Source organism: Chinchilla lanigera, unplaced genomic scaffold (genome assembly GCF_000276665.1).
Source record: "Chinchilla lanigera isolate Chin_1 unplaced genomic scaffold, ChiLan1.0 scaffold00021, whole genome shotgun sequence".
Taxonomy (NCBI): domain Eukaryota; kingdom Metazoa; phylum Chordata; class Mammalia; order Rodentia; family Chinchillidae; genus Chinchilla; species Chinchilla lanigera.
The window spans coordinates 16,114,404-16,128,346 of NW_004955422.1; the positions used below are offsets into that span (position 1 = coordinate 16,114,404).

General features: G+C 55.2%; 1 protein-coding gene across 10 annotated transcripts in view; it reads right to left on the reverse strand.

Moving 5' to 3' along the window:
• Ano1 (anoctamin 1, calcium activated chloride channel) overlaps positions 1–13,943 on the reverse strand; it is a 149,089-nt gene that overhangs the window by 49,878 nt on the left and 85,268 nt on the right. For 7 of the 10 annotated variants that reach the window (XM_005384241.2, XM_005384240.2, XM_005384239.2 and 4 more), the window contains 6 exons: positions 13,664–13,815; positions 12,267–12,321; positions 9,175–9,226; positions 6,718–6,783; positions 6,148–6,203; positions 2,870–2,911 (listed from right to left, as the gene is read on the reverse strand). In XM_005384241.2, the coding sequence (XP_005384298.1) occupies positions 2,870–2,911; positions 6,148–6,203; positions 6,718–6,783; positions 9,175–9,226; positions 12,267–12,321; positions 13,664–13,815 (423 nt within the window). The remainder of the gene's footprint in view (positions 1–2,869; positions 2,912–6,147; positions 6,204–6,717; positions 6,784–9,174; positions 9,227–12,266; positions 12,322–13,663; positions 13,816–13,943) is intronic. The other 3 variants (XM_005384242.2, XM_005384247.2, XM_005384246.2) reach the window with 1 other exon arrangement.

Sequence of the window (13,943 nt, forward strand, 5' to 3'; positions counted from 1 at the left end):
CCCCCAGTGGCTTTCTATGTAACGCCTGATCACTGCAGACTTTTGTTCCTTCCAAGAAGAGGACGCCCATCACCCTGTGTTCTCAGTGTGCAGAAATCAAACACTGTTACCCATGAAGAAATGCAAGGACCCATGCGAGCCTCAGTGCACAGAGGAGGAGCCAGGCACCGGGCTGGGAGGGCTGAAACCAGAGGGAGGGGGCCCTTGCACTCCGAGGACTCCAGCTCAGCCCTTCTGGGCCCACACACTGGGGCAGTGCACAGTTGCGGGCCTGCATGGGTGTGGAGCTTGGCTCTTGAACAGCGGACCAGGCACATAGGCTGCTTCTCATCCTCGGTGCCTGGGACAGGGCCTGGGGCGGGTCATGGGCTTTCAGTAAGCAGCTACTGAATGACAGGACCTATCTTCTGGTTCTCAGTAGCTGTAGGAGACTAGACTGAGACCCCATGGGGAGGCTTGCTGGGGCACGGGGGATTTTCTCCAGGTGTGGACTGAGGTCTGCTCCACCCCATGCTGGACTGGGCAGCTACAGGTCCCTGGGGTCTCAGCTGGACCCTGTTCTATGAGCCCCAGACTGACTTAGTCTCCTATATCTTGGGAAGGAGGAACTGCAACTGCCTGGCTGTACTCCTGAATATGCACATACAACCCTCGGTGAGGGCCTGCTTAATCAGGCTTAGTTCATGCAGGTAGAACTCGCCCGAGGGCCCAGGGCTCATGATCCCAAAGGAAGACTGATGAGGCAGCCTCGGCCAGACCGGCCTCTGGCCTGATCATCCCCACCCGGTCTCCAGCTCAGCGCAGAAAATGTGCTTGCTGCACTTTCCTTTGGTCTTGTACGAAACCTGTGACCAGGCATCCAGGGCTCCTGCTTCTCACGGGAGCACAAATGGAGAAGCCTCAGCCTCATGGTTCATGGCAATGGCAACACATTCAGAACCAAGCCTTAAAGTACCACCTTCAAAGGGGAACAAGACATGCTCCAGCCTCTGAGTTAGGACGCTAACATTTATCTGATCCTCCCTCCTTCCCTTTCTCCCTCCCTTCCTTTCACCCACTACTATTTAACCATCATTATCTATCCACTCATCCATCCATCCGTCCATCCATCCATTCACCGTTAACCTCAGACTATCCCATGGACCAGGCTTTGTACTCCCTGCTGGGACATGAAATTAATTGGGGTAGGCGTACTCCAGGTAGAGGATCATAGCTGGGCCTGGCACACAGAAAAAGTCAGTAAACATTTCTTGAATAAGTACCTGCCTGAGATGTCCTGCTGATGTGACCACCAGCTAAGCCATCTTGAGATTAAAAAGGCATCCAGTGTGGCTGGAGGTTGGGAGAGAGCCCCGCTTTGGGTAGAGGGGTCGGAGGACTGAATCCAGCCAGAAGAGGGTGGCTGGTGTCCACAGAGGAAGTATTTTTAGACGGAGGAAGGGCATTAGCCAAGCGGCAGGGGCACAAGGGAACAGAGGGGGATGGACTCTGAGAGGCCAGAGTTGGACAGGACAGGTCATGGCAGGGACTGTGCTTCTCCAACAGCATTGGATGAGGGAGCTCTGCAAGTCATGGGGTCTAAAAAGCCAGATGTTACACTAAAAATAACCAAATATGTAATTTTTGTCCTAAATCAGATAGCATCTTTAGTTGGGTTCCCGGGGCGGGCAAGTTGCAGCAAGCACCACAGACCTAAAAACACGTATGGGGGCTGGAGAGAGACTGAACACGAAGGACATTCCATCCACAGAGGCTCCTGGGCCCTGGGAGTTGGGACAAGGCCACCATTGTGAAGCTCTCTAGGAAGCTTCCCCACCTACCATCTGCTGGCAGGCAGTCTGTGAGGGGACAGAGGCCGTGCCAGCGGGGTCCTGGGAGGGCTGTCCCCCGAGGGAGGGTTCCTTGGGGAACGAGGAGTGGCAGGGGTGGGTGCTGGGTGGAGGCTGCAGGCTGGGGTTGGGCGTTGGCATGGGGGCAGCAGGCAGGAAAGAACCTTCCTGAATGAATGCTGGGGGCAGGAGGAGCAAAGGGCTGGGGATGGGAGGGGAATGCTCATGTGGGGCGGCTCCCTGGGGAGCCCTGGGGGAAGGACAGTGAATCCCTGGTACAGAGTGAGGGTATGGAGAGTGAGAACTGAGGCTCCGGAGCACCAGGGAAATGAGGACAACAGCCACTAAAGGACAGGATGACTTCGTGTACCCCAAAGGATGTTCCTTGGAACACCATCTCAGTGAATTTTCTATTATCTTATTTTTTTGTTTTGTTTTGTTTGGTGCCGGGAATCGAACTCAGGACCTTGCTCTTGCCAGGCAGGCGCTTATACCACTGAGCTAAATCCCTGACCCCCTGAATTTTCTATTAAAAAGGATTCCAGAACAGACAAGTTTGAGAAATACTGACTTGAACACCATCAAGCAGGTTTCCCCAGGGTGCTGCTGGGCACTGCGGCTCTCTGAGCACCTGGCCACTGTGGGCCCCAAGTCTGCTCACCTGGAGCACTGTGGGAGTAGACCAGATGCCTTCCAAGACCGCTACAGTCCCGGCCATTGTTCAGACACCCTGGGAAGGCAGGGTTTCTTTCACCTGGCCAGCTTTGGTGGAGAAAGGACCATGGAAGGAGCAGGCTCTGAGGATTCTTTTCTTCTCACACATTAACAATATCCTGCTAAGCTTGGAGGTTAAGACTTTTCTCCCAAAAACGAGGGAGGGGAAGCAGCAACCCTATATGTGGCCACACTCAGAATCTAAAACAAGCAGCCCAAGAGAGACCACGCAGGCAAACAAGTCAGGTTCTTGCTCCGCCTAGATCCCCAGCCCCCCGCAGCCCACAGCCCAAGGGCCACCTTCTCCCTGCTCCACGGCAACTTACCTTCCTGTCATTGAACTCAATACTGTCCCCCTCGTAGTCTCCCTGTGAACAAGACGAAAGGAGAGCTCTTACCGAGCCACGCAGCTTCTGAAAAGCTTGCATTCACAGCATTTCAAAAAACCTCTGGCTGTCCTCATCGACACAGATCACGGCAATTCCGGGACAAAATTTCATGCAGTGTGTGAAACAGGTGTCTTTCATCAGAAGTGCCACCCAAGTCCTGTTGTTGCCTGTCCACCATCAGGATGGCCTGAGCCACCCTCCCCTTGTGACAGAGAGGGTTCCAGAAGACCCCAGGGGAAGCCACAGCCTTGGGAAGAAAAGGAGCTCTGTGGGACAGGAAGAATTGCACCCATCATGTGAACCTGGATTCTACCCCGTGAGGACAACCTGTGTCTTGCTCCTAGCCCTGCCTGGGTGGTGTTCCCTTCTTTTATCCTCCGGTGTTCTAAGAGGAGTGATCGGTTATGTGACCACTGTATCTCTGGACCACTGCACCCAACCCATAGCTAAGTTTGACTCACGTCCAGGTCTAAGTTCAAAGGAAAAGAAGAATGTGTAAGTTGAAAGTGAGCCCAGATGTCAACCTTTGATAGAAAGAAGTAAGGAGGAGCAGCAAGAGAGCGGTCCTGCGCAGTGTGAATGTGGCCAGGCCAGCTCACTGGTCTTGAGAATCACTTGGCACATAAAGCTCTGGGCCTCTTGGGTTCTCCCTGGGGTCCCCTCCATTCACTAGCAGCCTTCATGGCCTTAATACCCCTTGCAAGGTGGGGAAGACTTGGCCACGTACCCAAACAAGACGCCTAATGCTGCATCTCTGATTCAAGTGCTCTGAAAATAGCATGGCCTGCTCTCCCTAAGTCTTTAGGGTTCTTGCTCCTTTGTTCCCAGGGTTCTCACCCGTGGGGCCCTGCTCCTTTGGGTACATCCCAGCACCTCTTTCCATGAAGGAGACAGCCTCACGAGTCCAGCAGCAACTCCTATACCAGAGGTTGGTTCGCTGGTGACATCGAGGTGGGCATAAGTCAACCAGGAAGAAGCCAGACAGCCACTGAGCAGCCACCAGAAGTATCAAAGTTCTCTCTACAGCTGACACCCTAATTATGAGAGAGCTGCTCAGGGCCTTGCACAGAACGTGGGGTTCTTACAGCACATGTAACCCCAGCAGCTGCTCTTCTGGCTGGCTCCCAGCACCTCACCTGGGAGATGCTCTTGCTGAATGAATGAATGAATGAATGAGTGAATGAACACCATGGGCAAGGGGCTGGGAGATGCCATGCAGACAGCACAGGTGAAGGGCAAGTGGAGGAGCCAGATGTGGAGAACACAGAGGGCGTGCTGGACGGCTCTGCCCCTTGCTCTGTTAAGGGTGCGGGATGCACACGGCTGGGCTCGGAGGGAGCTGCCTCTCCACATGTTTAAACATTAACCTTGGTCCTTAACAGGGCAGGTACCCTTCAGCTATATGAAAACTCATGGATAGAACATGCCTTATTCCCAGGAGAGGTAGGGAGCCACAATCCAGAGTTTCTGGGTTTAACTCTTTGACTACGTTCCTGAGCAAGCTGCCCAAGTGCCCCAAGCCTGTTTCTCCATCTTTAAAGAGGGACCCCATATCGCAGGCTGTCCTGCGCAGGGCCAGCTCCAATGCTGATTGAGAAAGATTCATTTCCCTATGTGATACTGGAGGTCCTTTGTGGGGACTGTGTCAGGCAACAGGCCTAGGGGTTCAGGGAGTATTGTTCAGCGCATTTAAACTGCTGACGGAAGGGATTCCTCAGACAAATGCAGTGGTGAGGGCCGAGGTGACGGTGCATTCGGCTTTTCACAGAGGAGGAAGAGGCGGTGGCCCTTCCAGGGAATGGAGTGGTAGAGTGACAACCAGGAATTGCTTTTGTCTCCAGCTCCCCCTTGGGCAAGTGACTAAACTTCTGAGTCTCCGTGCCTGCATCGGATTGAACAAAATAAAGCTCCTGCTAGACACAGTGCTGCGCACGCACACAGCAGACTCCCGGACACACTGATGTCTCAGCTTTGAGACTCACAGGGCTGACTCCAAGCAGGCAGGAGCCCCTGAGACACACGGCTTCTGTGCCCCCAGCCTCGTACCAGGGATCACAAAACGTGGCTGGATAGTGGTGTCTTTGTGGGCCAGGGGCATCAGAAGCACAGTGGAGGAAGGAGGAAGTCAGCAGAGCCAGGGAAGAAGGAAAAAGAAAAAAGGGAGACCTGGCACGGAAGCTTTTTGTCTGCTGGAGGAGGCAGGGAAAAGCATTGCAGGCAGGTGGTACAGCATATGCACAGGTGCAAAGCCCAGCCTTCCCAAGGGGGAGGTGACAGGGTGATACTGGCAGATCAGCCGCACATCTTTCCCCTGGACCATCTGGGCGGAGTGCCCTGTGCTACCTGGCACTCACGTTGGTCCAACCCAGCCTCTCTTCCTGAGAGCCCTTTTCTTGTCTGTTTGCTCTGACACCACTGCCGCTTTGGCAATCAGTCAGAACAAGACATCCCAACCCACGGAGAGGGACACTGGGGCTCAGGGAGATCAAGGTGCTGACTCTATTCAAGTCCCTTGAGAGTGAGTGGCCAGGCTGGACTCTGGGCCTCCTGATTCTCCCAGACTCATCCTCTCTCCCTCCAGCCTCTGGGTTCCCAGTCTTTGCCATCATTTGGAAAGTTCCAGAGAGCCTCCTTCCGGGATTCCCACAGTGCTCAGGCCCCATGGCCTGATCCCTGATCTTAGTGAACTCCAGCCCCCGTTTCCACAGAAACAGAAGACAGCATCATCGTCTCTCTTTCCACCCCAAGCCATGGCCTCAGGCTATATTTGTCAGGGGGAGACCAGTGGGAGTTGGAGACTCAGCTCAGGAAGCTGGCCGCTTGCTCTGCCGAAATATATACATGTAGAGCCCTGGTCATTGCCAGAGCCCTGGGCTGGACAGGACGAGGCAGGGTGGGGAAGGGCGGGGGCGGGAGCCAGGCCAGGGAAAACACTGTGTGGACCAGCTGGCTGCAAGGTGCCCATACATCCAGCACAGTGTCTGCCCTGGACGCTCTGTCTCGGTGGGACTGTTCTGCCAGCAAAGAGGGGCCTGTGTGTAACTTCTCAGCCCCACACGGGGGAACAGGGCAGGCCTGTGTGCAGTTGACATTTACAGAGAGAGCCAAGCAGGAAGCTGTGACCACAGGATAATTGCAGCTCCCGGGGGGTGTGGCCCATGGGGATCTGGGGAGTCAAGTGACAGAGAGATAAAGGGTATGTCAAGGTTACTCACATCGTGCAATGGGTAGGCGGCTGAGTACACGCCGTTGGCCAGCAGGCTTGTGATGCCTTAAAAACAGAGGCAGAGAGAGATTATGGACTGGCCAAGTCTCCTGTCCCATATCTGCAAGTCAGAGCAGTCGCAGGGTGGTCCCAATCACTAGGAGTTTCTCTACTGCAAACGAACCTGGCTACACAGAGCCCGCCACCTTGCTGGGTCCTTCCCCCGGGATGACGCGGCAGGGCGATTTATCTATCCACTAGGAGATGACAAAAACATGCTCGATTGGCAAGACTAGGAAGACACAGAGGAAACCCCAAGAGGAAATTCCATCTTGGAGGAAGGAGGCGCGGGCAGCCGGTGGCTGAACTCGGTCGCCCCCCCATCCTCCGATTCACCAGCTACCCCCACCTGCCGGAGGGCAAGTCTGCAGATCGGAAAGGTGGGTTTGAAGTGGTTAGAAAAGCTGAATCATGAGGAAATGTATGGATGGGAAAATTGATGGTGTCAGAAAACACACATACAATTTAGAATTAGATTTGAGGTTGATTGGAAAAGCTGAAGAGGAAGCCCCGCACTTACCGTATTTCCCACATTTCCGCCTTTTACTTAGAAGGGCAGAGTCCTTCTTTCTTCCCTCTCCTTGCCCTGTTTATACATCGGCTATTAGTTACATGGAAGGGCCTCGAAGTGTCAAAGCTGCATTGGGGGACAAAGTGCTGGAGGCGAGTGAGGGGCTCCCAGCGGCCCAGGGCTCCTGAGCAGCGGTGAGGGCCAGGCCTCTGCTTGCTGGCCCAGGGCCTGTGCTGGGCACGTTATAAAATGAATTACTTCCGTGCCTGCCAGTAGGTATGGCTGCTGTGCCCAGCCCTGCAGGTGGCTCTGGACGGGGGGGGGGGGGGAGGACAGCTGGGCCAGCACAGCAAGGGGTGCCTCGGAGTCCACTCTTGTTCCAGCACATCCGGGGCCAGCACGATGGAAGAGTTTCTGTGAACCTCTGCCAGGCTGACGCAGCTTTCGAGGCGGTAAGCGTGTCCGATTTTTTTTTACAGCAGCCTGGGCAGCCTTGACACCACCAGAAAAATGATCTCTAGGAACCCCTTAAAAATAGACCATCTCCTCAGCCAGTGATCCAGAATGGCCAGGGGTGCTTAGGAATCGAAACCAGATGAGAGGGGAGCATGTGGCTAAAGCCACACATGAGAGAAAAGTTCATCTGCACAAAATGTGGACATGGGTGGGAGCCAGGCCCATGGGCCTCCTTGCTCTTCCTAGAACGCTTCTAGGGTAGAGCTGCCACAGGGCCTTTGCACAGACTATTTCCAGCAGGCTTACCCTTTACTTTCTTTAAGTCTGCCCAAATGTCCCCTCCCCAGAAAGGCCTTACCTGATCATGCCTCCTCCCGTAGCCCCCTCATCCTACAAAACTATTCTGATTATCTGTTTATTTAATACTTGTTTCCTTCCTCTAGAATATAATCCCCTGAGGGCACAGAGCCCCTGGGACAGAAGTCCAACACTCCTTGGTGCAAGGTGAAGGAATGAATTTAGAGGTCAGCAGAGCTCTAGGATGAGCTGCCAGCACGAAGCAGGATTGTGGGAGGGAGTTTTATCCAACTGCTCTGTCACCAGGTGCTGGGAACCAGTCCTGCCAGGAAACTGGTGGGAACCAGCATAGATCCTCCTCCCCCAGGGAGGACCCGGAGCCCTGTGGATCTCCCCACCCTGGATCCTGCAGATCTTCACAACATCCACACAGGTTCCCACGGAAGGCACTCGACAGGGAGACTGAGGCCTGAGACCCAACCCTGGGAATCAGGTCCTCCCCGCCTCTGTGGGTATAACTTAAAGAAGCATTTTTTTTTTGGTACCGGGAATTGAACTCAGGACCTTGTGTCTGCCAGGCAGGCACTGTGCTGCTGAGCTCCATGCCTAGCAAGAAGCACTTTCAAAATCCCAGCTCTTGAGTTACCTTCCTTTCCCACTGGTGTCTTTGGAGCAGGACCTGCCCATCCTGGAGGTTCTGGCTCTGTCTGAGGTGGGCCAGGGTAACGAGGACAATTTTCCTGGCTCTCTCCGAGCCCTGGGTGGCCTGTACTCTCACTGACACTGCACAGGAGTTTAGAGATTTCAGGCTGCAAGGATATCCCACAGTCAGGGCGCAAGCATCCCAGCCGAATCCTGGAGGGCTGTCTTCTCCCTGCATCCTGGCCGGTCCCTACGGGTGCCTGCATGGAGCTCTGTCCTCTTCTCTGGTGTAGCATCAGCCCCTGCAGGTGGCAGATGGGCCTCCTGCCTGCAGACTGTGGCTCTTCCCAGGCTGCTGTCCCATGACCCCAGCCTGGTCACTGCAGAGGCTTCTATGTGTGATGGATACCTCAACCCTCCTCACAGGAGGAAAGGTGAGGAGGCAGCTCGGGCCTGTAGCTGCAGCCATCAACCTAGCCAGGGTGGATGTCATCCACAGTTTTTTTTTTAGGGGATTCTGTACAGGACTCAAGGAACCTACGGGGAATGGTTTTGCGGCAGCTTCCAGTATGGGGGTATCACCATACGGTATAATCTGGCTAGAGGGTCCTGCTTTGAGCAAGCCCTGGGTGGAGGTTCCACTCTCTACCTGGGCTTGGTTGACTGCTCCTTCTGGCCCCTAGGTGGCCCTGGCTGGAGGGCTGCTAGTTCCCAAAGCGATGATTGGGGTGTAGCCCCTGGCAGGACCCTTGGCTCCTTCCCTTTGGAGTGTGAGGGTCAGGAGAGTCCAGAACCCCAGAGTTACCCCCCGCAGTGGGACCCTGTCCACACAGCTCACAGACATCTCCCACAGAGCAAAGGGCACCTTTGTGTTTAACAGTGCTGGGCCATAAATCTGCCCTGGGCCCGGAATGGCTTTCCTTACAGCCGCCCGGCCCTCCTGTCTGAAACAGTTACAAAGCCTTAAATCAAAATGCTTTTAAGGGCTGCCCACCTCCCACAGAGATGATTCGGAGGCAAGATTACAACTCGGAAACCGCCGCTGATCTCAAGCCCCAAAAATGTCCTTACCCATGCTGTACTTGGCTTTGGTACACGTCGTTCTTTTCAAAATTTCATAGACCTGCAGAGAGACAAGGAGGGGTGAGCAGTGGCTTGCAGCACCTCGGGCCCACAGCAGGCGTCTGGCTGTTCAGATGTGACCCAGGACAGCTACTCACGCTGTCCCAGGGAGGATGCTTCTCAGGAGTGGGCAGTAAGCTTAGGATTCTAGCGGGGTCGAAGGCCTGAGGCGTGCATACACCAGTGAGCCGTGCAGAGTCGGACCCGACCCTTCACTTCCCACAGCAGGACGGAGTGCGGCCAGCCGGGCCATAGCTGGGTGGGCGTCCCCTGGCACTGCACTGGCATGAAGCACCACAGCTGTCCCAGTGCCCTGAGAAGAGGGTCATCATCCTCTTTTGCTGAGAGATGAGCAGGAGCAGGAGCCCCTGGGCTCAGCCCAGGGTGTCCCAGAAGCCTGGGGGACAGGGCGGGGGCGGGTCTTGGGCTTCCATGGGCCACACTATGGTGGAAGATGCTAGGCAGAGCCCTTCTAAGGAAATCTCGCCCCAACACAGGCTCCAAAGTGGAGCCATTATGTTGGTGGCCTCAGGACCCTTGGTGGCAGGGATACTACTTGTTCTGAGTGCCAGTTCCATCACTATAATCTTGGATAAACTGCATTGTCAACTGTGCCTTAGTTTTATCATCTGCAAAATGGGATGTGACTAACCAACTCCCAACTTACAGATACACACTTTAAGGCATGCAACTCCCCACGGAGCTGTCTACTGCTCCCACTCCCTGGGCAAGGCCAGTGCCCTTCTCTTGGCCACCAGGTCCTGCCAGCCTCTGTCCTGCCCTCTTTCTCCCTTCTCCCCACTGTGAGTGGCCCCAGCCACCTCTCTCTCTCTTTGATCCCTCTCCTGCTTCTCAGGGTCTCCACGCTGGCTGTTCCTTCTCTCAGAACCATTTGTCCCCTCCAGATCTACATGTCTCTGAGCCACTGTAACCAACAGGCTATGAAACAGCCCTGTGCCTGTCCGTTGCTGTCTTCTGACCCTGCTCCCTGTCACCACCTGCCCTCTTCCTGCCCACCGGTCTCAAGCACACAGCTGGTGCTCAATAAATACCTTCTTGGTGAAGCAACGAGTCACTCACTCCATTACTCTGACTCTTGGTCACCCTCCAAATCTAACGGGTTGCCCTGTCCCGCCCTGATCTTCCTGTAACTACTACTTCATCCCGCTACGCATTACCGTCCCCAGGCACGACCACCGCTCTTACCCCGCATCTGCTTTTTGTCTGCTCTTTCACAGCCTGTTCCCAGAGTGTTCATTTCAGATCAGATCTGACCACATCCAAAACCTTGCTCCAAAACCTTTTGTGTCAGTGGGCCAACCGTTTAAAACCCAAGACCAGCACACTGGGCCCTCCCCATTATATACTGTGCAACCCCAATGCCAGGAGTGGAGTGGCCTGGGACAGCCCCACATCTGGGCCTAGAAGGGCCTCACCCCAACTCTGGATGCCACCTGATGTTGAACACCATCAGGCCTGGCTACCCAAGGGCAAGACTTTCTCTGGAGCTCATGGTCGCTTACAAAGTGTCCAAAAATGGGACAGCGGGTAACAGTGCCCCCCGAAGGTAAATGGATCTTTCGGTTAATATCTATAGGTCTGGGCAGAATCCATTTCTCTGACTTGGTCACAAAAGCTATCACCTAGAGACCAATTCAGTTTTAGAGATTCCCAAAAAGATGGCATCAGAACTTCCCCTCTGCTTCTGCTTCCGCTTCCCTGCACCCCAGCCATCCCCTACAGCAAGAGGGGATTTACGAACTTGCACCCTGCCTTGGGTGCACTCTAGCAGCCCCAGAGAATGCAGAAAGTCAAAGTGTCAGACATACTGAAACACAGGTGCGTGACCTGGTTCACCAAGTTGGCTACCCAGCTCTCCCCTACGTCGCAGTGACATAGCGGGGACACAGTTCAGGTTAACGCTGTTGTAGTTCTCCCCAGGGGCCAATATGGGGGGGGGGGCTCTTGTGAACATGTTAGCTCCGAGTTAAGCTGTTTTGTCTGAGTTCCTTGTTGCTTATTATCATGCAAATCTAATTGCTAAAATTAGTTACACCATTAATAATAAAGAAAAACCCACAACGGTGACTTGGTACCTGGCACAAGCCCACATGACTAACCCAATGGAGGTACACAGATGCCTTTTGGGGGGCAAGCTAGAACTGTCCTTGTCTTGATACAGGCAGGGGTACTGTCCTGAGGTCACAAGGGTCAAAGGGGCAAAGGGTAGATGGGACTCAGACCTGCCTGTCCTGGCAGTAGCTGGAGCCCCTGATGCCATGGCGCCCTGTACCATCATCCTGCGCTGGCCACCCGCCAGCCTCGGGATGGAGGCGGTGAGGGGCGTTATCTGCACGGGGAGACCTCCTCTGAGCCCTGCACAGCTGCCCAGCCAGGCGGCGCGTTCTGGGCAGGCGGAGAGAATGACAGCGTGGCTTGGCTGCCAGGTTAATTTCTTGTTTAGATAGAAATTGGGTCCTGTGCCCCGCACAGCCCGGCTTGGCTGGTGGACAAGTTGGCAGCGGACGGATAAACATTAAGTCAGTACCTTGAATAGGGTAGGGTGGCCTGGTCGGATTTCAAACCTCGGTTTACTCATCTGGCGAAGGCCTAGAAATAGACCCTCACGCAGCACCTCTGCCTCCACTGCCTGGCCCTCATGCCATGCCTGCTTGCTCAGAAACCTGGCTGGGGATCCAACATGGATGCCCGCGCAGTCTCCTCTGGGAGCCAGCACGAGATGTGCAGGACCCCCAAGGACGCAGCACAAGGCTGCAGGCACTCGGGGGGTGCCGAGTGCCTCCCCTCCTCCCAGCCTTCCTGTGGCTTTGTTCTTTCTCACGCTTCTCCTCTGAGCCGGCTGAGGCCTTGGCTGTCCCCCGGGCTGCTGGCTGCCCTCTCAATTCATTATTCTAATTATTTCTGTCGCAGATAATTAGAGCCAGCTTCTACCCGGAGGAGTTTCACCAAAATGAAATTATCCTCCTCATCCCTGGAGACACTCTGCTTGCTGGTGAGGTGATTCCGACTGTGAAACTTACTATTGTGCTCCGAGTCTTGCTGTCGAAAAAGGAATCCTTATCGGACAGGTCGAATCTGTTGAAACACAGGGGAGGAGACAGGCCGTTCACTGGAGGCATCTCTCTGGGTTTCCAGGCCCTGGGAAGTCACCTGCCCCCATCAGCAGTCAGTGTGCAATAGAAAGAGCTGTGTCCACACACCAGGTGTGACCTGCCCCTCCCCAGCCATGGGGAACGGTCTGTGTCACTAGTCCCTGCACCTGGTGGAGCTGAGACCTATGGTGTGGGAAGAGACCCCACGGTACAAGTGTAGTCTCCCTGATGACATCCCCAGCAGGCAGCTTTTAGAGTTGGCACAGTGGGGGACGGGGACAGGATCATTCCACACCATGACACAGTTCCAGTTCTGAAAATGATTTCCCTGGAACTGCCCAGGGGTTTGGGTCCTGACGTCTTGGGTGTTGCAGAGATTGTCTGAGGTGTCCTGAGGGCAGAGGGAAATCTCCAGAAAAGCCACTTACTCCCCAAGACATTAGGAGAGAGCTGGAGGGTGGCAGGGGCCTGGCCATGCCAGAGGAGGGGCTGTGAAGGTCCAGGTAAAAGCCACAGCTCTCTACCGCCCGGGTCTCTGTTCTAGACAGAGCTGGTGGCAGGAGCTGGGCAGGGGGCCACTTCCTTTTCCCAATGTATCCACCCCCACCAGGACTGGCTGTGCAGTGAGTGAAGCACTCGCTCCCTTGGCAACCACTACACCTATAGGGCAGATGCCCCAGTTGCAAGGCGAGGCCGCTGTGAGTACTTCTGGCCCTTCTCCCACACAGGAGGCTGGCGGTGCCCAGGGGCGCTTGTTCCCCCAGGCTCACCATTCAGACTCCCCCAGGTTTCCTCTGCCCATGCTCCAGCTTTGCTCAGCAAGGCCCATGGGTAGTATGCAGCTACCATTGCCCCATGGGAGCAAGGGAGGATGGAAGGTTCCAGAGCAGGGTTGGCACTGCCAGGCAACGCCACTGCTGGCTGCGGGTCCCTGGGGCTCAGGAGTCCCCGTGGGCACCCTTTTCAGTTCCATCTCCCTGAGTGCTTGGCTGGCTGCTGCCCAGGCTGCAGATGGTGTGGCTGTCAACCAACCCCACAGGGAATGGAGCCGGGCAGGAGGGATGCGGAGATCCCTGCCCATGTGGCTCTTCCTAGGTGTCACCAGGCTGGACAAGACCGCCTCTCTAATTGTTCAGTGACTGGTGACCTTAGAATTCAATCCATGGACTCTCCTAGGTACACCTATAAAGCTCTCACAATACCCACCAAGGGCCAAAGTTTCCTCTTTTTTGGGTGAGGGAGATGGGAGAATTGCCCATGTGGATTTCCTGCTAGAGGGTGAAAACCAGAGAGCAGTGTCTAAAGGCAGTAGGGGGCCCGCTTACAGGTGCTGCTTCTCCCGGGAGAAGGGGTAGTAGAGCCTCTTCGTGGTCTGGGGCCTGTGCTCGGCCACCTTGGGCTGGATGGGGTCCGTGATCTTCTGCAGCACCGAGTTGATGGTTTTCAGGAGGCCTCGGGTCTCACTAATGTGATACATCTGCAGGCGAAAGCCGAGCAGGGGTCTGCATCACTCTTCTGAGCCCTGGCCTTGGGGTTCATTCCTAGACGATCAGGGAGCTCCCACCTCCCAGCAGGGCGCCTGGTGGCTAGGATGCCCCCTCCCTG